This window comes from Stegostoma tigrinum, chromosome 3 (genome assembly GCF_030684315.1).
Source record: "Stegostoma tigrinum isolate sSteTig4 chromosome 3, sSteTig4.hap1, whole genome shotgun sequence".
NCBI lineage: Eukaryota > Metazoa > Chordata > Chondrichthyes > Orectolobiformes > Stegostomatidae > Stegostoma > Stegostoma tigrinum.
The window spans coordinates 113,603,885-113,623,239 of record NC_081356.1 but is presented as its reverse complement, the minus strand read 5'-3'; the positions used below and the strand labels follow the sequence as shown (position 1 = coordinate 113,623,239).

The window sequence follows — 19,355 nt, the reverse complement described above, 5'->3', positions numbered from 1 at the left end:
TGCCAACAATCTTACCATTAATCCAGTGCTCTGCATTCCTGTTACTCCTTCCAAAGTGAATCACCTCACACTTTTCCACATTAGACTCCATTTTCCACCTCTCAGCCCAGCTCTGCAGCTTATCTATGTCCCTCTGTAACCTGCAATATCCTTCTGCACTATCCATAACTCCACCGAATTTAATGTCATCTGCAAAGAAAGAGCATGACATTCAATGCCAGAAAACGCCATGGTATATTCATCATCAAGAAAAAAGACACATGAAGAGGGAGTTTTATATTATGTAATCAAACTCTCCATCACCTAGATAGACACAAACCATATCTGGGTTCTTATCATAAAAAGTATCTGCAATAGGTTCAGCATGTAGCATCCAAAGCAAACAGAGTTCTTGGATTTCTGACATGATATCTTTGGTATTGCACTTAAAAAAGTCATGGCTTTAGTTTGCTCAACATTTGTTTGTCCTGGTGTATGTATGTTGCACATGGGATCATTATAGGGTGAGCGACATGAGTAAAATTGATCGAGAGGTTTATTTGGTGAGAGGAAAGTCTTACCTGCTGACCAATCTCCAGGAATGGTCATTGAACATCCTGCTGTGCACTCAGTTTGTCCATATCCCTCATAAAACTGTAAAGGATTACCACAAAGGCACGTTAACTTTTTAAAATAGTTTATGCAGAAGAGAAGCTACCCCCTAAATCATAGCTCAACATTTGGCAATTGAGGGTAAAATAGTGAAACAAGGAATTCTGATATAGTGACAAATGCTACACTTCACGTATCTGGATAGTCATAACAACAAAACCAAATTGGCTTTTTATCAACACTTTTGAGTGTGTCATTCTAAATGAGAAAACACTTACAGTATTAAGAAGATGTAAGCAATATCATAATAGCATTTCGCTGCACTGTGTCTCAACTCAGGACTCTGTAGCTGATGGATCTTCCACTAATTGCTCTACTGGATCAGACAAATAAAATCGTGACGGTGCCCACCCCTCCAGGATTGCTCGGTGCAGCACTGATAATGAGGACAAGAATGTGTGGATGCCAAGTTAGGATAGATCAGGATTCAGGTACAATGCTTCCCTAAGGGAAAGGAATTCCAGAACAAGGGGTCAAGATTTTAAATCTGGAGTCAAGCCATTTGGAAAGGAGATCAGAAAGCATTGTCAGTTCAATGGGAATGGCCGAAATGTCAGCCTTCCTGCTCCTCTGATGCTGCTTGCTGTGTTCATCCAGCTCTACACCTTGTTATATCTTGAGCTATGAATGTTGGTGTCATGGGTTTCACTCAGATGGTTAATAAAAGAAAGAGAATCATAGATGCAGCCAAGATGCATTTGTCTCAGAGAGACCGTGGGTGCAAGAGAAATCATTTGAGGGAACATGAGTCTTGGAATTCCACAGAGGTTTTGTGAAATTTCTGTCTTGTGGGAAATCAGCAGAATTACAGTGGCAAACAGAAAACCTCTGCAGAACTTAAAAACCCTGATGTCTGCATGGGTACAGATGGAACTGAAACCAGATGATAGCAGTAAGTTGTGGAAAAAAATGGTAGCAATGTATTAAGAAGAAGAGCATATCAAGAATGAGAAACCATGGTGGTTGTAACAAATGCCTGGTTAGTGGCTTTGACCAGGGCGTTATATATTAGAGAAGTGGAATTCATTTGGCAAGAAAATCAGAGGTGTGTGAGACGGAGGACATCATCTCACTGAACAGATGACTGTTCCTGTCATGGTCACTTCCTCGCTGTACTGATTAACACCACTAGTGAACTTGATCTCCGACTTCGCATTTAAAATGAAACTAGACAAGCTAATTTTGCACTAAAGTTTTGTGTACAAATGAAAAGTTAGTAAGGTTTACATAGGAACATAAATCAGACGTGTAGCTTACCTGGCAACCTACAGCAGCCCTGATGAAGGTAAGCACGGTCTCGGACACGGGAGCCGCACCAGTTACCATTAATCTTACCCGGCCTCCAAGACTGTCCTGCAGACAGAAAGTGCAGTGATAACCAGAACAGTGAAGAAAGCAAAATATCGAGCACTGAACCTCAATATTTCTTTAAGATTCATTGAAGTGGTATTTTTGTTGTTGCATTATATATAAAACATCAGGAAGCCCAACTCCTCTTAGTATACTTACGAGGGGTGGCATTTTCTTAGGCCTGAGATGGAGGTGAGGGGGGAGGTATGGGGGCAGGTGTAGCACTTGCTGCGGTTGCAGCGAAAAGTGCCGCGTGTGGTGGGGCTGGTGGGGAGCATGGAGTGGACAAGGGAGTCACAAAGAGTGTGGCCCCTCTGGAAAACAGATAAGGATGGGGAGGGAAAAATGTCTTTGGTAGTGGCGTCAGATTGCAGATGGCGGAAGGGTCGGAGGATGATGCATTGGATAGACCTTCCACATCAGACAGATGTTCACTTGCACATCTGCTAATGTGGTATACTGTATCTGCTGTTCTCAATGTGGCCTCCTCTACAGCAGGGAAACCAAGCGGAGGCCTGGGGACAGCTTTGTGGAACACCTATGTTTGGGTCGCAACAAACAACTGCAACTCCCAGTCGTGAACCATTTCAACTCCCCCTCCCACTCCTTGGATGACATGTTCATCCTGGGCCTCCTGCAGTGCCACAATGATGCTACCCAGAGGCTGCAGGAACAGCAACTCATATTCTGCTTGGGAACACCAAGGGTATCAACGTGGACTTCACAAGCTTCAAAATCTCCCCTCCCCCGACCACGTCCCAAAACCAGCCCAGCTCAACCCCACTTCCTTAACCATTCCTACCACCTCAAGCACCACCCACATCTCCTACCCACTAGCCTCATCCCATCTCCCTGACCTCTCCATCCTCCCTGGACTGGCCTATTGCCTCCCTAACTCACCACCTACATTCACCTTTACTGGCTCCATCCCCGACTCTTTGTCCTGTCTGTCTCCTCTCCATCTGTCTTCACCTTTATCCATCTTCTATCCGCCTCCCCCTCTCTCCCTATTTATTTCAGAAACCCCATCCCCTCCCCCATTTCTGAAGAAGGGTCTTGACCTGAAATGTCAGCCTTCCTGCTCCTCTGATGCTGCTTGGCCTGTGTTCATCTAGCTCTACACCTTGTTATCTCCTTTTACTATGCAACCAGTATGCTCCCCTTTCCAGAACTCAACCCAAAGAGAAAAGGAGATGGAGATCTATTGAACTTATCTTCATCTTTTTTGAGATTCACACATACCTCCATGGTTATTCCTGGTCAAGAGAGGAATATCTAACATCAATGTTAAATAACCCATGGAAGTCCTGTGTAAGAAATTTTAGATTGGCCCAATTTTTCTCATTTTCCAATTTGGCAGAAACCTGCCTGCCAGTGAAGGAGGGCATGTCACACTGCAGAGGCTGTAAAGGGGCAGCAATTCCCACACAGACAGCCATACAAAGGTCAGATAGCTACTGTGTGGGCAGAACTAGAAGGGCTGGGGAGCTTGCAAATACTCAGGCTATTGAAAGCTAAAAGCACAGCCGAACTTTCTCACTTGATTTTAAGCACTTTTCCATTGTTAGGGGCTTTTCAATAGTAACGGTGAGAATTAACTTAAAACTGGAAATTCATCTTGATTGTACTTTTGGTTCAGCTGGGCCACATTGCCAAATTTATATCAGAGCAAAATCGATGGAAGACACTCAGCCCCTTTCACCAGTATGTGCTAAAAAGCTCAAGATCTGGCCCTTGATCAGTTCATGTGGAAGTTTCACTCATCTTTGGTAATAAGAGATACTGTTGCAGGGTACATATAAGGGAGTTGATAGTATTTTTTTCACTTCAAAAAGTCACAATGGAATATTACCTCCACATCAGGGTTCTATGTTAAATAGCCATTATTGGATGAAGCCTTTCTCTGGCTATCATCTGCATGTGTGACACAAACCTGTATTTTACGGAAGACCAATGTATCCCATATGCTGTTGCGTCGCATTATGCCTTTTCGAAGCTCTGCTGTTTTTCTCCAAGTTGCTAATTGCAATATCCACCTTTTTATAAAGCTGCTGGCCTGGCTGTGGATCTACAAATCAAACTCATGTTAAATTATCAAAGAAACACTGAAATTACAGTCAGCCGTTCCCAATTTAGACAACTGAATGCAATCAAAAGTAAATGAAAAATTTCGAAAGACTTTCGCTCCACTTGTGTTTAAGAAATGTAAATTTCGTGCCACAGTCACTTTATCATTTTCATAGAATCATAAAATGTAACAGCACTGAAACAGACAATTCAGCCCATCAGATATCAGGTGTTGCTATTCTCCACACATCTTCTCATTTAATCCCAAGATTCTGCTTCGACCACATCCTTCCATATTCTTTTTATTTCATAATTGCCTGTTAAAATAATTAATGGAATCTGATACTGATGGCAAAAAATTCAATCTTCTAATCGGCTTACAATAAAATTTGTTTTCAATCTGAATTCTGTGCTCCCTCAGTATTGTGTTGTTCAGCAGTGGAAACATTATTTTGCTTTAGCTCCTCATCATAATCTTGATGAATAGGCTTTGCCTTATTCTCCAACTCTAGTAAGAGATCCCACTTCTCAAATCTCTCTCCACAACTAAATCCAATCGCTAGATGATCTTTCATTCATTCATCTGGATGTTCAACAAGTTTAAACAATGAAGGGAAGGTACAAAATAAGTAGACAAGACAATAGACAATAGGTGCGGGAGTAGGCCATTTGGCCCTTCGAGCGAGCACCACCATTCATTATGATCATGGCTGATCATCCACAATCAGCATCCTGTTCCTGCCTTATCCCCATAACCCTTGATTCCACTATCTTTAAGAGCTCTGTCTATCACTTTCTTGAAAGTATCCAGAGACTTCGCCTCCACTGCCTTCTGGGGCACAGCTTTCCATATATCCACTACTCTCTGGGTGAAGAAGTTTCTCCTCAATACTGTTCTAAATGGCCTACTCCTTATTTTTAAACTGTGTCCTCTGGTTCTGGACTCCCCCATCAACGGAAACATCCTTCCTGCCTCCAGAGGGTCCAATCCTTTAATTATCTTATACGTCTCAATCAGATACCCTCTCATCCTCCTAAACTCAATTGTATACAAGCCCAGTCGCTCCAATCTTTCAACATATGATAGTCCCGCCATTCCGGGAATTGACCTCGTGAATCTACGCTGCACTCCCTCAATAGCAAGAATGTCCTTCCTCAAATTTGGAGACCAAAACTGCACACAATACTCCAGGTGCGGTCTCACCAGGGACCTGTACAGCTGCAGAAGGACCTCTTTGCTCCTATACTCAATTCCTCTTGTTATGAAGGCCAGCATGCTATTAGCTTTCTTCACTGCCTGCTGTACCTGCATGTTTGTTTTCATTGACTGATGTACAAGAACACCCAGACCTCTTTGTACTTCCCCTTTACCTAACTTGACTCCATTTAGATAGCAATCTGCCTTCCTGTTCTTGTCACCAAAGTGGATAACCACACATTTATCCACATTAAACTACATCTGCCATGCATCCGTCCACTTACCTAGCCCTGTATTCTCATAACATCTTCCTCACATTTCACCCTGCCACCCAGCTTTGTATCATCAGCAAATTTGCTAATATTACTTTTAATGCCTTCATCTATATCATTAATATACATTGTAAATAGCTGCGGTCCCAGCACCGAACCTTGTGGTACCCCACTGGTCACTGCCTGCCATTCCAAAAGGGACCCGTTTATCACTACTCTTTGCTTCCTGTCAGCCAGCCAATTTTCAATCCAAGTCAGTATTTTGCCCCCAATACCATGCGCCCTAATTTTGCTCACCAATCTCCTATGTGGGACTTTATCAAAGGCTTAATTATTAGATATTAAGGCATTACACAAGTACTGTCATTTACAATGGTAGTTACAGATTCTTTCAGAAGCTGAGCTCAAAATCCTACACCTCTTCTATAGGAAGCCCCATTGGAAACAATATAGCACTTGTGAAAAAAAGACATAACATAAATATCATTGGGAGTTGCTAGGGTTAAAAGTGACAGACAGTGAACATGCGGATAAAGAAGAAAATGAGAGAATGCAGCAAAAGATTCCCCGATGATTTAAGAGACATGTTTAACACTATGATGGAATTAGCTGGATAACATAGAAACACAGATCTAGAACAAGGAGGCACAGTTGAAACTGTAAATATTGAAGTGCATGAATAACTTTTATTGGGACATAAAGGGCTGATAGAATGTAAAATGCACAGCCAGAGTTAGTGATTGCAGAAGAGACAATGTCAACAAGTAATAGATTAGACAGATTGATGAAGGAAAAGGGTTGGGGGTGGAGGCAATGGTCCTTGGAACGGGTACATGGGATTGGGATAAAATAAGCACCAAGCAGACCAGAGTGAAGAGTTTGTTTCCGTGTTGTAATTTCTATGTAATTCCATGAAAAATCCAATTGAGATATAAGTTAGATCTATTGTCAATGGATCAAACAGTCATAAGTGGGCTGGAGGGTGTGGCAATTTACAAAGCTACTTTGCAGTACAGAAGAGTCTATTACATTGCAGAATGATAGTTTTTGTCAGAAGCTGACGGTTGACGTCGAGCCAAGAATGGGCCTAGCTTTTAGATGGCATCATTTTTCAATTTTACCTACAAATGGCAAATGATTTAAGGTTTGGTTAAATATCCAGTTATAAATCGCTGGCCTCCTCTACAACTGGCAATTGGAAAAAAAACTGTTTTTCAGTATTATGATTCATTTTATCCAAGAATTTTGAAACATTCAGTCTTCAAATCACAATACATAAGCTACAGACAGAGTTCAGAAGCACCTTATCATACATCCTATTCAGCAGACGGGGAACAACAGGAAAAATAGTTGGCCGCAAAACTTTGATGTCATCCATTAGCAGTCTGATGTCTCCCTGAAAGAAGCCAATTCGTGCACCATGGCATAGAACCACAATCTGCAAAGAAAATTAGAATATCAGCATAAAAGCTATAATGTTCATATAAACTTCTATAAGCAAAGAAGAATAAAATGCTCTTGTTAGTCTGAGTCCATTATCTTTCAGGGTTCTGAAAATGGATGATACCTGAAACACAAATTTGTCATTTCTCTTTACAGATGCCAAATAGAGTTGCTGCATATTTCCTGAACTGCTTCCTGTAAATTCTGATGGGATTTTGCTGTTTTATTCCAGAAAGCCCGTAAGTGAAGGGCAGAAATGCAACCAAACTTTATATGTCTTTATTTGCAGAGATACAAATGACAAAAACACACACCTCATTACCCTATTCCTGTTTATTGGAGAACGAGTAAATCCCCTGTTAATGCCCTTGACTTGCATGCAATTAAACACCATTAATATACAAGTAACATTAGATATCGGGGCACTTCACCTTTTCAGCAAACAAAACAACAAAATTTCAATTTTCTTTATTCATTCATGGAACTCACCATGAAGTAGCTAAAAAAGCAGGTCAGTGGCTCGAAATATCACAGCAAGTAACTCATCTCCTAATTCCCCACAGACTGTTCACCATCTACAAGGCACAATTAAGGAAGGAATATTCGTCACTTACCTGGATCAGTGTGCTTCCAACAACATTCAAGAAGCTTGACCCCATCTAGAACAAAACAACTTGCTTGATTGGCACCACATCCACCGCTTCCTCCACCAATGCTCAGTAGAAGCAACAAGGAACATACAAGATGCGCCACAGAAATTCAACAAAGACCTTCAGGCAGTATTCTCCAAACCCAAGACCACTTCCACCAAGGAGAATAGGGATAGCAGCTATGTGTGAACACCATCTGCAAGGTCTCTCAAAGCCACTCACTATGTAGAATTGGAAATAGGTGGTTCCTTCAGTGTTGTTGGGGTATAATCCTGGAACCGCCTTCTAAGGGCATTTGTGTGTCTATCTTATGTAAATAGATTACAGTGGTCCAAGACAGCAGCTTATCACCACCATCTAAAGGGCACTAGAGATAGGCAATAACATGCTGGCGTAGCCACCAACACCCACGTCCCACAACTGAATAAAACAGAATGGGCACCATTGGATTGGCCAGCATTTATTGCCCATCCCTATTTACCTTGAGAAGTTGATGGTGAATTGCCTGCTTAAACCACCACAGTCCACCACTGAGAGTTGACCCATAATGCTGTTAGGGAGGTAATTCCAGAATTTTGACCCAACAATACAAAAGGAACAGCAATATATTTCCAAGTTAGGATAGTGAGTGGCTCAGAAGGGAATTTGCAAGTAGCAGTATTCCCATGAATCTACTGCTGTTGTCCTTCAAGATGGTAATGGTCATGGGTTTGGGAGGTGCTATTTAAGGATTTTTGGTGAATTCCTGCAGTGCATCTTGTAGGTAGTAGATACTGTTGCTCCTGAGTGTCTGTGGAGGAGGGAGTTTGAGGATGTGGTACCAATCAACTGGGCTGCTTTGGTCTGGACGGTATCAAGTTTAAGTGTTGTTGGAGCTGCATGCATCCTGGCAAGCAGGGAGTATTCCATCATAACCTGGACTTGTGCCTTGTGGATAGGCTTTGGGGAATCAAGTTACTTGCTGCAATATTTCTAGCCTCTGACCTGTTCTTGTAGCCAAAGTATACAGTGAGTCCAGTTCAGTGTTGGGTTAACGACAACCCCCCAGGATGTCCATAGGTTCAATGAAGGTGAATCCATTGAATGGCAAGGGACAATGGTTCAATTCTCCCTTCCTAGAAATGGTCATAGCCTGGCATTTGTGTGGGCACTTACCAGAAATCAGCTCAGGGTCAATTTTAGAAAATTTCTGTGAGGATTTCTCACCATGGCCTTACCAGCTTTTCTCAAACCATTTCTCTGAACTTGTCTGACATTTTCTGCATCATCCCACTGTGGTTGACCACGGTGCATGCTCTGAGATATTGGTGACTGATGGAGGGTCAGAGGGACTAAGTAGCAAGCTGGAGTCACCAAGAACTGCTCTTTCATATCGGTAATTGCCAGCATCTAGTTTCTATTTGGCGGGTGGGAGAATGGGAAGCTGCATTTCCATGGGATGAGATAGTGTAATGAGATAAGTATGCATGTGATGAAGCCCCGTGCTGCTCACCAGAGAGAATCTCATCTCGCCATTCAATCATGGAAAATGGGATTTTTTGTTTCTCTCAAAAACAGGGAGCTCCTCACTGCTGATCTTGCATGATTCTCCCAATTTTCTCAGCAATACCCATGTTGTTCAGGGATTGGAAATATTCCTCCCCATTTGACATTTATTGCTTACGATAAACAGTACAGGAATAACCCATACAGTCTATTCAGTTCATGCTGAAACATTCAAAACTCCACTCAAATCTTATTTCATCCTTTCTCATCTGAATCTACCATTGTATGCAAGTATCCCTTCTCCCCCATCCCTAGTTCCCCACCCCCTGTACTATTTGCTTCAAATAGTCCCTGCAGTAGAGAGTTCTACATTCTCACCATTCTTTGGGTAAAGAAGGTTATTTCAAATTCCTTTTCAGAATTCTTAGTTACTACTAAGTTCAACCATATTAAGTTCTAAGTCAACCACTGGTAAACTTCACCCATCCTTCATCACACTTAATCTAATAAATAATCTTCGCCAAATCGATAAAAGGTAGCGCAAACTTACTGTCAATTTATTGAGGCAGATAATGGACAATCATTTATTGAAAATTCATTTTCATGTACATTCAAACTATTGAAAATTCTTTACTGAGAATGTATTAAACCTTTGTGATAATGCAAATACCAAGGGGTTTAAAGGTTAAGGGGAGAGGTCAGGAGAATGGCTTTGAGAAACAAATCCAGCGTGATCAAATGGAGCAGACTGGATGGGCCAAATAGTGGAGCAGACTCAATGGGCTGAATTGCCTGATTCTGATCCTATATTTTATGGTCCCATGGTCTAATCCATAATTCCTAATGATTCCCTCCAAGTTTTTCTATTAAAACCAAACATGCACAGATCCTCTCAACAGCTGCTAGGTACGTAAGTGGAATGGCTAACCAAACAAAATATACTTTTGAAGTTAATATGCCCGTTTTCTGTGAGGATATCAAAACGTCTATTAAATATTGTATGAAACTCATGCAAAAAGTATTCCAATTATGAACATTTATTTCTCTACATTATACCTTTACTAATCTTTGACATGGAATTCACTGGAGCCACATATTTGAGGAGCTATATTAACTGTACCATTAAGTAAATTACTCTATATACCTAAAAGGTGGAATTTACTGGCCTGTGGCTATGATCACAGATTTAAAATGCTACAAAGTTGAAGTTTGGACATATTCTGTCACTACAAACTCATGCTATACAAATATTACAAACTGCTGGAGCAAACTGAGCACTTACTTTCTTAACTATGTTTCTATTCTTGTATGGGAAATGGGTGAGGCATTATTTCTCATCCCTAGTTATTCCTGAACTGGGTGATTTACGACACCATTTCAGAGGGCAGTTAACAGTCAACCATGTTGGGTGTCTGCAGTCACATGCAGACCTGACTAGGTAAGGATAGACTTCCTTCCCCAAGGAACATTAGGGAAATAAATTGTTTTTTTCTGATAACCGATAATGGTCACTATGAGATTAGTTTTGTTTAAAAAAAATCCAGTTTCTTTTCTTGTATTCAAAGTTTTGCCATGGTGAGATTCAAACCCACCAACAGTGAGCAGAGGAAAATGTTTGTGCCAATCTCATTATCAATATTAGCCTGGGTCTTTGGATTATTAGACCACTGACATTGCCACTACACCACCACCTCTCATAAAAAGCTATTCTATATTATGAAATACAGCTTAGGTTTCTGAAGTTTTATATCTTACCTGCACCAAACGTTCAAACATGTGTGCAAGTGGTAAATAGGAAATATGTATGTCAGCGGGTGATGCCACCCATTGTCCCTGTAAAGACACAACACACAACTCAGCTCAAGTTAATTAAAGAGACCTACCTCCACCAATCTTTCAAACATATGACCCAGAGGCAGGAAAGATATTAGAGTATCATCTGGAGTTGGGACGTTCACATTCTGCAAGATTATGGAGGATGACAGATAATGAAGTGAAAGGAAAGAAGACAGGATAAGATAGGTGCATCCATGCTTGAGTTGAAAGTAAAAATCAAAGCACAGGAAAAAGGAAATCTTGAAAACTTACTTCTGAAGTTCTCTCTTCTTAGTCATATTGTTAAATCATTGAAACTTAAGAGTACCATTGACGAATTACGTCAGAATATTAATGCAAAACACTGACCTTTAGTACATGTATAAACTTCTGCTTATGATTTACATCACACAAACTTTTCAATATATGCTTAGAACAAGAGAATTCTGCAGCACAGAAAAAGGGTGTCCAGTTCATCACAGCTGTGGTATCTAAAAGTACCGCTTCATCTCATTTGCCATGTATTTATAAATATTTAATTATTTCTCCTTTCGAAACTGCTTTTGGCTCTGCTTTTGATTTGACATGCCATGTGGCAACAACACAATTACAACAATTTATTCTAACTTTGCAATCAATGTGTTGCTAGTGATTGTATAATTATGCCCAATTCATTGACCAGTAGAAGTAGTTGCATCAAACATTGTCCATGTTTGAATCATTTTCATCAGAATTGTGCAGTGATGTTTATAGAAACTCTATAGCCGTTATTGCAATACCAGCTTTGACCTCTCTCCAATCAATGCAACTCGCTTGAAAAAGAGCACTCTATAAAACAAGCAACTCATTAAACATTTAATGTCACAAGAGACTGAGTATCAAATTTATTTACTTGGCACTTCAAACGGTAAAGGTAAAATTTCACTGTATCTCTGTACATGTGACAACAATCAATCAACAAGTCACTTTCAAAATTCAATGTAAAATTATTTTCACCTAAAATATTTCATATTAATTATTGTTCATGCTCACTTGGAAAATATCATACCCATCAAATCAACCTACATGACACTTGCAAAACATAAAAAAACCCAAAATACAGATGCTCTTTTGAAATACAAGGCATGATGATAGCACCTGCTATTTACCTCTGTGACTTGCACAAATGCGGAGAAATTAGCTATGATGTTTCTATGCGTCAGCATTGCTCCTTTAGGATTTCCTGGAAGGGGAACAATGATCTATTAACTTATAAAATTAACATCAGCCACTGTTAGAATCAGAACCAAATATAATGAAGTAGGATATATATCTTTCAAATATTTTAAGAGATGAGACATTGAGTGGATATAACACAATAAACTACAAAATGCAGAATAGTTTTTTATGTATTTTTCAGCACAAGACTAATTTGGGTGAAGCATGAAAAATAACTGGGACTTCCATAACTGTTTAACTCTGAATACAGCTTTATGACTTTTGTTGCCAATGGAAACAGCATATTGACCTTGTAAACTGGAAATATCCACTCAGAAAAAGCAGAACATGACTCATCTACTTGCCTGTGGTTCCACTTGTAAAACAAATAACAGCCAAGTCGCCAGGTTGAGGTGGCTGCAAAGACAGAAAACAACAGGTTATATTAAAAGATAATAAAATGTGAGGCTGGATGAACACAGCAGGCCCAGCAGCATCTCAGGAGCACAAAAGCTGACGTTTCGGGCCTAGACCCTTCATCAGAGAGGGGGATGGGGTGAGGGCTCTGGAATAAATAGGGAGAGAGGGGGAGGCGGACCGAAGATGGAGAGTAAAGAAGATAGGTGGAGAGAGTATAGGTGGGGAGGTAGGGAGGGGATAGGTCAGTCCAGGGAAGACAGACAGGTCAAGGAGGTGGGATGAGGTTAGTAGGTAGATGGGGGTGCGGCTTGGGGTGGGAGGAAGGGATGGGTGAGAGGAAGAACAGGTTAGGGAGGCAGAGACAGGTTGGACTGGTTTTGGGATGCAGTGGGTGGGGGGGATGAGCTGGGCTGGTTGTGTGGTGCAGTGGGGGGAGGGGACGAACTGGGCTGGTTTAGGGATGCAGTTGGGGAAGGGGAGATTTTGAAGCTGGTGAAGTCCACATTGATACCATTGGGCTGCAGGGTTCCCAGGCGGAATATGAGTTGCTGTTCCTGCAACCTTCGGGTGGCATCATTGTGGCACTGCAGGAGGCCCATGATGGACATGTCATCTAAAGAATGGGAGGGGGAGTGGAAATGGTTTGCGACTGGGAGGTGCAGTTGTTTGTTGCAAACTGAGCGGAGGTGTTCTGCAAAGCGGTCCCCAAGCCTCCGCTTGGTTTCCCCAATGTACAGGAAGCCACACTGGGTACAGTGGATGCAGTATACCACATTGGCAGATGTGCAGGTGAACCTCTGCTTAATGTGGAATGTCATCTTGGGGCCTGGGGTAGGGGTGAGGGAGGAGGTGTGGGGGCAAGTGTAGCATTTCCTGCGGTTGCAGGGGAAGATGCCGGGTGTGGTGGGGTTGGAGGGCAGTGTGGAGCGAACAAGGGAGTCACGGAGAGAGTGGTCTCTCCGGAAAGCAGACAGGGGTGGGGATGGAAAAATGTCTTGGGTGGTGGGGTCGGATTGTAAATGGCGGACGTGTCGGAGGATGATGCGTTGTATCTGGAGGTTGGTAGGGTGGTGTGTGAAAACGAGGGGGATCCTCTTTGGGCGGTTGTGGCGGGAGCGGGGTGTGTGAGGGATGTGTTGCGGGAAATACGGGAGACGCGTTCAAGGGCTGACAAGAACTTTTAGTGTCTGGTGCCTGTCCTAATCACTGCATTAGTTTCTCACATTTTGTGGTTTTATATCTTAAGAACTGAATGGATCCTACTGATCTCTTGTGATATTGTTGATCTTATCTGCTGTTGATCCATATTGCTTCTGGACTGCTACCAACTCACCATCTTAACGGCTTCCTTGAACTGTAGCAAATCTAAAGACATAGAATTCATGGCAGATAGAATAGCTGAGTTAAAGTCTGTAGAAATCATGAATGAAATCATCAATGAATTTCCTTAGATGATAAATTTTTCTATTGCATCTTGCTCTTTGAAGAATTTTATTAGTTCATAGGTTGAAGTGATTGTCAACGGCTTTCAGTATTTCAAAAGCAGATGTTGCTTCTTAAACCCTTTGATGAACTGTAAACTCATCTACTATACTCCCAGTTGCATACAGAAATGTATGTGCTTGTTCACCTTCTGATTTCATACCCAATTTGGAAGTCATTTACCCAGAAGCTATTTTCTCCAGAACTGTGTTCTATTTGGCTCATCACTGAAACTGAGCCTTCCTGGAAGTAGTACTTCCAATGTCATGTCTTCCTAATATAATTATATATTTTGTTATCTAAAAGACTTTTATTGTAGAGTATTGCAGTTCAGCCGTGCTTTGATGTTGCAGAGAAGTGTTTCCCTGTGATTTACAGCTAAAATGAACCATTCCCACCCTTTATAGATGGGAAAATAGATGATTCCATTTTTTGCATATTCACTGTTTGAATCTCACTGTTCATGGCGTTAATAAACAATTCCAACTTCAACCATTGCTTTACTTAATAACCACATCCAAACCACACTGTTTAAATGATTCCTGGCTTTATCATCGCTCTTCTGATGGATCTTTTCTGCAGCCTGAATATTAAAGCAGGTCTGTTTAGGATTTGAAGCTGCCCAACATTAGCACCTTACTTACAGGCTTCATGACATCTCACATCTACAACCTTGGGTTGTGTTTCTGTCATGGCCCTTTACCTCCATTTCTTGGGATCTTGGGAACTGCTCACTAGGAGACACACTCAACCCGAGTGTAAGTAATTTGTTTTCTCATTTTTCTAGCCTGGATTATCATGCTATTTTAAAGATTTCCCTGGCCTACTGGGAATTTTAAGCTTTACTCTCGCAGCCTCCGACATCTGTTTGCAAAACACAGGTTTGAGCTTGCTCCCACAGCCCATCACTTTGGGGTGACAGTGATATCTGCTCTGGAGTTATTAATTCTCCTTCTCCAGGGAGTTGCTAACTAATCTGTCCACATATATCTCCTACCATTCTGAAATGCTTTTACGATTCACTGGACTGTATTATCCTTGTCAAGGATTGTCACATAAGTTGTCCTTGTAGGGGTCTTAAATCTTCAGTTCATCCCTTCTATTTGCCAGCTGTCTGAGCTGATGGGCTTCACTGCCATTGGAGTAAAACTTGTGGAACTCCCTCCTCAAAAGCACAATGGGTGTTCGTAAGCCACATGGCATACAGTGGTTAAACTAGGTGGCTCACTGTTTTACAATCCCTGTGGAACCTGATAAGTTTAAAATTCTGGAGGAAACTTATATTTGAAAGTACAGAACAGGACATTTCACACAACACCAGAAAAAAAATCCATGACATACATATAATACAGTCCAGGTATTCCATTCTCCCAAAATTGATCCAAAAATCATTCATAGTTCCTGAGGATTTAGTTTTGATCTTTCCCTTCGCCAGACTGGAAACTGTTTATTCTTGAATCGTCTGTCACAGTGCAAGTATTTCTGATGACTACACCACGTAGGTTACAGTAGGCGATCTTCCAGCCCCATTTTAACTCCTTGCAAATTTGGTCTTTCAAATGCAAGCTCCATGCATTCCTGCACAATGAACCACAGCTTCTTGCTGCTCTCAGGCTGCCAGATCCTGGCAGACTGACTTTGCCTGTGAGTTTACAGCATTAACTTTACAATGTTTGATCCTTCAAAGCCAGTTTCTGTGGCAACATCAATAACAATGGGCCTTGATCCAAGTAGAGATGCTGACCAATTATTGTCAAGAGCCCAGCTCCTTCTTTTCAAATTGAATCGATGATTTAAAGCTTCCAGCAAGATGGTGGCAGGGTAAGTTGCTCCATTTCGTAGCTCCGCTGTTTGCCCATTCTCTTTCTTTCTTTGTTCTTCCTCTTTTTTTCTCCCTTCTTCTCTCTCCCTCTGTAGTAATTCTATCCCCTCCCCAGCCCTACCTACCTAAGGAGTCAGGAAGGAGCTGTGTCATGACTGGGAACCACATGGCAGGAGTTGAATGCGCAGGGTGTGTCCTGCAGCAACGACAGATCAAGCATAGGCCAGAGCCACAGTGGTGGATGAAGAGCTGGCCGGCAAGAGTGGGCCAGTGAGGCAGCCCACAGCAGGACGCTGGCAGTGGCATGGTTGGGGCTGGAAAGCCATGAGTGGTACTGCGAGAGTGGAAAAGAAAGTTGGACTCTCAAGTTTCTTTTTCGTATTCTAAGTTAATGTGAATGGCTCCGTGTATGCACGGCGAAGGTACATACTTTTCACTGTATTTTTACATTGAAAACACATGAGAATAAATGATTCAAATCAATTCAATTACTTACAAGCCAACATTATCACTACTGTTCTAGAGTTCTGAAGACTCCTAGAACTAAAATTAAGTTTATTGCCACACGTAGTCATATGAGTACAGTGAAAAGTTTACAAAGTCACCGCTTACGGCATCACCTTAGGTACAAAGGTACTTAGGTACAGATTCCCAGGAATAAATTAGACAAATAAAAAATAAAAAGTTCAGCACAACCGACCATCACACCATCTCAGGTCCAAAAGGCATCTGGCTATAAAATCTTAGGGATAAATTAGAAGAATAAAGAAAGAAAAAGTTCAGTATTACAGCCCTTCCAAGCAAAGAAGAGAGTGCAGATGTGTCAGCGCCAGGCCTCGCCTCCAGCCTGCGCCAGGGCCTCGATTCCAGCCCGTGCCGGGCTTTACCTTGAGGCTCTCGAGGCTGGGAATTCACACTGACTTCACCTCAAGGTTAGGAGCCTGCCCCAGATTCACCTCAAGGCTCCTGAGGTTAGGAGTCTGCAATGTGGCCGCAGTCCATGCTGGCTTCACACCAGATATCAGCGATACTGCCCAAGGATGGAAGGTAACAATAAACAAAAGAAAAACAAAAAGAGAACAAGGAAGAAAAGAAATGGACAGAGCTGATGAGCTCTGGCTCAGAAGTGCTAGTCTGCCACCATCTTGAATCTAACTGATACGTCCACTGTTAACGCACATGCTGCTGCCATTGTTTCCAAACATAAACCTTGCATCTTCTTCTCAGTGAGACAATCTGAGCTGACATTAAGCTCTGACAATCAAAGCCAGGATTTATGTCAAGGCCTTTATTTTACACCAAATTTAAAGATAGTCCAAAAATACAACAATGTTACAAATCTCATAATTTTACACCATCATCTTCTAGAAAGATAATTAGAGATGAGCAACAAATATTTGTCTTGCCAGTGACGCACACATCCCCCCCATGGATGAATAAAAAGAAACAAATTTGAAATTACATTTTCAAAACCCCAGGGCTGAGTATTTGGGAAAGTGGATAAATATATTTTTAAAAATACAGAAATACTGTCCAGTGATTAACAGCTCATGCGTTAATCCTGAACAATGGATACAAATAAAATTTACTTACTTTTGGTTTCCATTTCTGGTCTCTTCCAGCATACTGGGAGAAAAATAAAAATGAACAATAAATTCGAAGTTACAAATTCATTTCAGGCATGAAAATCATGGAAATTTAATACATCAGATTTATATTCCATGTATCTGTTGTAAAAATAGCACAATCTTGCCTCTGGACCCAGACACAGCACTTTCACCTGTAAATAAGCCACCAATTTCATCCTTCTTACCTTAGCCAATAGTAGATCTACTGTTTGCATATTTATCATAAGTCAGAAATGAAAACCCTCACTACACAATAACTTTTGGGAGATATTTCTTTTACACAACAGTGATATTCACTTACCTTCATTGAGTAATCAGATAAATAATGACTGCAATACTGTGGTTGACTCTTAACTGCCCTTTGGCAATTAGGGATGGGCAATAAATGCTTGCCTGGTCAGCGATGCCCTCATCCCACGAATGATTAAAGACAAAAAAAACTGTTTGTTTTCCATCAGAGATAATTGGAACTGCAGACACTGGAGAATCCAAGATAACAAGGTGAGCAGTTGGATGAACACAGCAGGCCAAGCAGGAAAGCTGATGAAGAGTCTCGGCCCGAAACGTCAGCTTTCCTGCTCCTAAGAACACAGCTCCACACTTCGTTACCACGCTGTGTGACTCAATGACTTTGTGATTCAGACTGTCGGCAACCAATTTAATCCCAGGCTGAGATTCTAAATTCATATCTGCACCATGACGAAGACTGTTCAAGTTCAGCTCCTTTGCATTGCTCAACTCCACAGTCTCAGCTAATCTGATGCTGAAGTTCTCAATCATACGTTTGCTACCTCTAGACTTAACTATTCCAAGGCATAATTCATTATCTCCTATATTCTGCTCTTTGAAAACTTGAAGAGCTCTTAATCACTACCAGCTATGTTTAACTCATACGAAGTATGATCATCCATCACTTAAGTGTGCGCTGACCTCTAACGCCTCTCATTTAAACAATGCCGAGATATTATGATGCTTATGCTCGTTTCCAAATCTAACCTTGGAGTCACCTTTCCCAATCTCTGCAATTTTCTCCAGTCCTACATCTCTCCATGTCACCTGCCCTCTACTAATTCTGCCCTTTCAATAATCTCAATTTTAATCCCCCACCTCCCACCATCACTGTAAGATGTGCCAGCAGCTGCCCAGGCGCCAGGTTCTGGAACTGTCCCCTCAAGATGCTCCTGAAAACTTGCTCCTTTGGCCAAGCTATTGGTCATTTGCCCTGATGTCTTTGAGTGTAGCTTATAAAAAGTAAAAAGAGAGGGGGAAGTAGTGGCATTATGGGAATATCAATAGACCACTAAAATAGAGTCGCAGGTTAATGTTTTAGGGACTCGGAACATAGAACAGTACCTTCAGCCCACCATGTCTGTGCCAACCATGAAGCCATTCCAAACTAATCCCATCCACCTGCACATGCTCTGTATCACTCTACTGCCTGCCTGTTCATATCTAAATGCCTCTTAAACATTGTTGTCAATTCTATTTCTACAACCTCCCCTGGCACCTAACACTTACCGGTTAAAAAACTTGCCTTGCACATCTCCTTTAAACTTGCCCCCACCTTCATCCTATGGGTCCTAGAATTCAACACAATCCCCTGTGGTAGATTTGAATACACAGTAGATGGTGAAATTTAAACTTATTTTTAAAAATGTCTGGAACTAAAAACTAGCCAAATGACGATCATGTAGTCAATATCAATTGCTGTAAAAACCCATGTGGTTTACTAATATCCTTCAGGGAAGGAATGTTATCCTTACACAGTCTGACCTACAGATGACAAAACACCTGCAGCTATGTGGTTTACTCCTAATTTGTCGTTTAGATCATTAGGAACAGACAATAAATGCTGGCAGTCAGTGATACCCACAT

General features: G+C 41.5%; 1 protein-coding gene across 7 annotated transcripts in view; it reads right to left on the bottom strand.

The window, feature by feature from the left end:
- Positions 1–19,355, bottom strand: part of acsl1a (acyl-CoA synthetase long chain family member 1a) — a 167,834-nt gene that overhangs the window by 21,221 nt on the left and 127,258 nt on the right. For 6 of the 7 annotated variants that reach the window (XM_048526774.2, XM_059644837.1, XM_048526776.2 and 3 more), the window contains 8 exons: positions 17,446–17,478; positions 12,494–12,545; positions 12,080–12,153; positions 10,872–10,949; positions 6,842–6,976; positions 3,935–4,069; positions 1,909–2,004; positions 561–633 (listed from right to left, as the gene is read on the bottom strand). In XM_048526774.2, the coding sequence (XP_048382731.1) occupies positions 561–633; positions 1,909–2,004; positions 3,935–4,069; positions 6,842–6,976; positions 10,872–10,949; positions 12,080–12,153; positions 12,494–12,545; positions 17,446–17,478 (676 nt within the window). Of the gene's footprint in view, positions 1–560; positions 634–1,908; positions 2,005–3,934; positions 4,070–6,841; positions 6,977–10,871; positions 10,950–10,999; positions 11,078–12,079; positions 12,154–12,493; positions 12,546–17,445; positions 17,479–19,355 lie in introns of all 7 variants that reach the window. The other variant, XM_059644838.1, reaches the window with a different exon arrangement.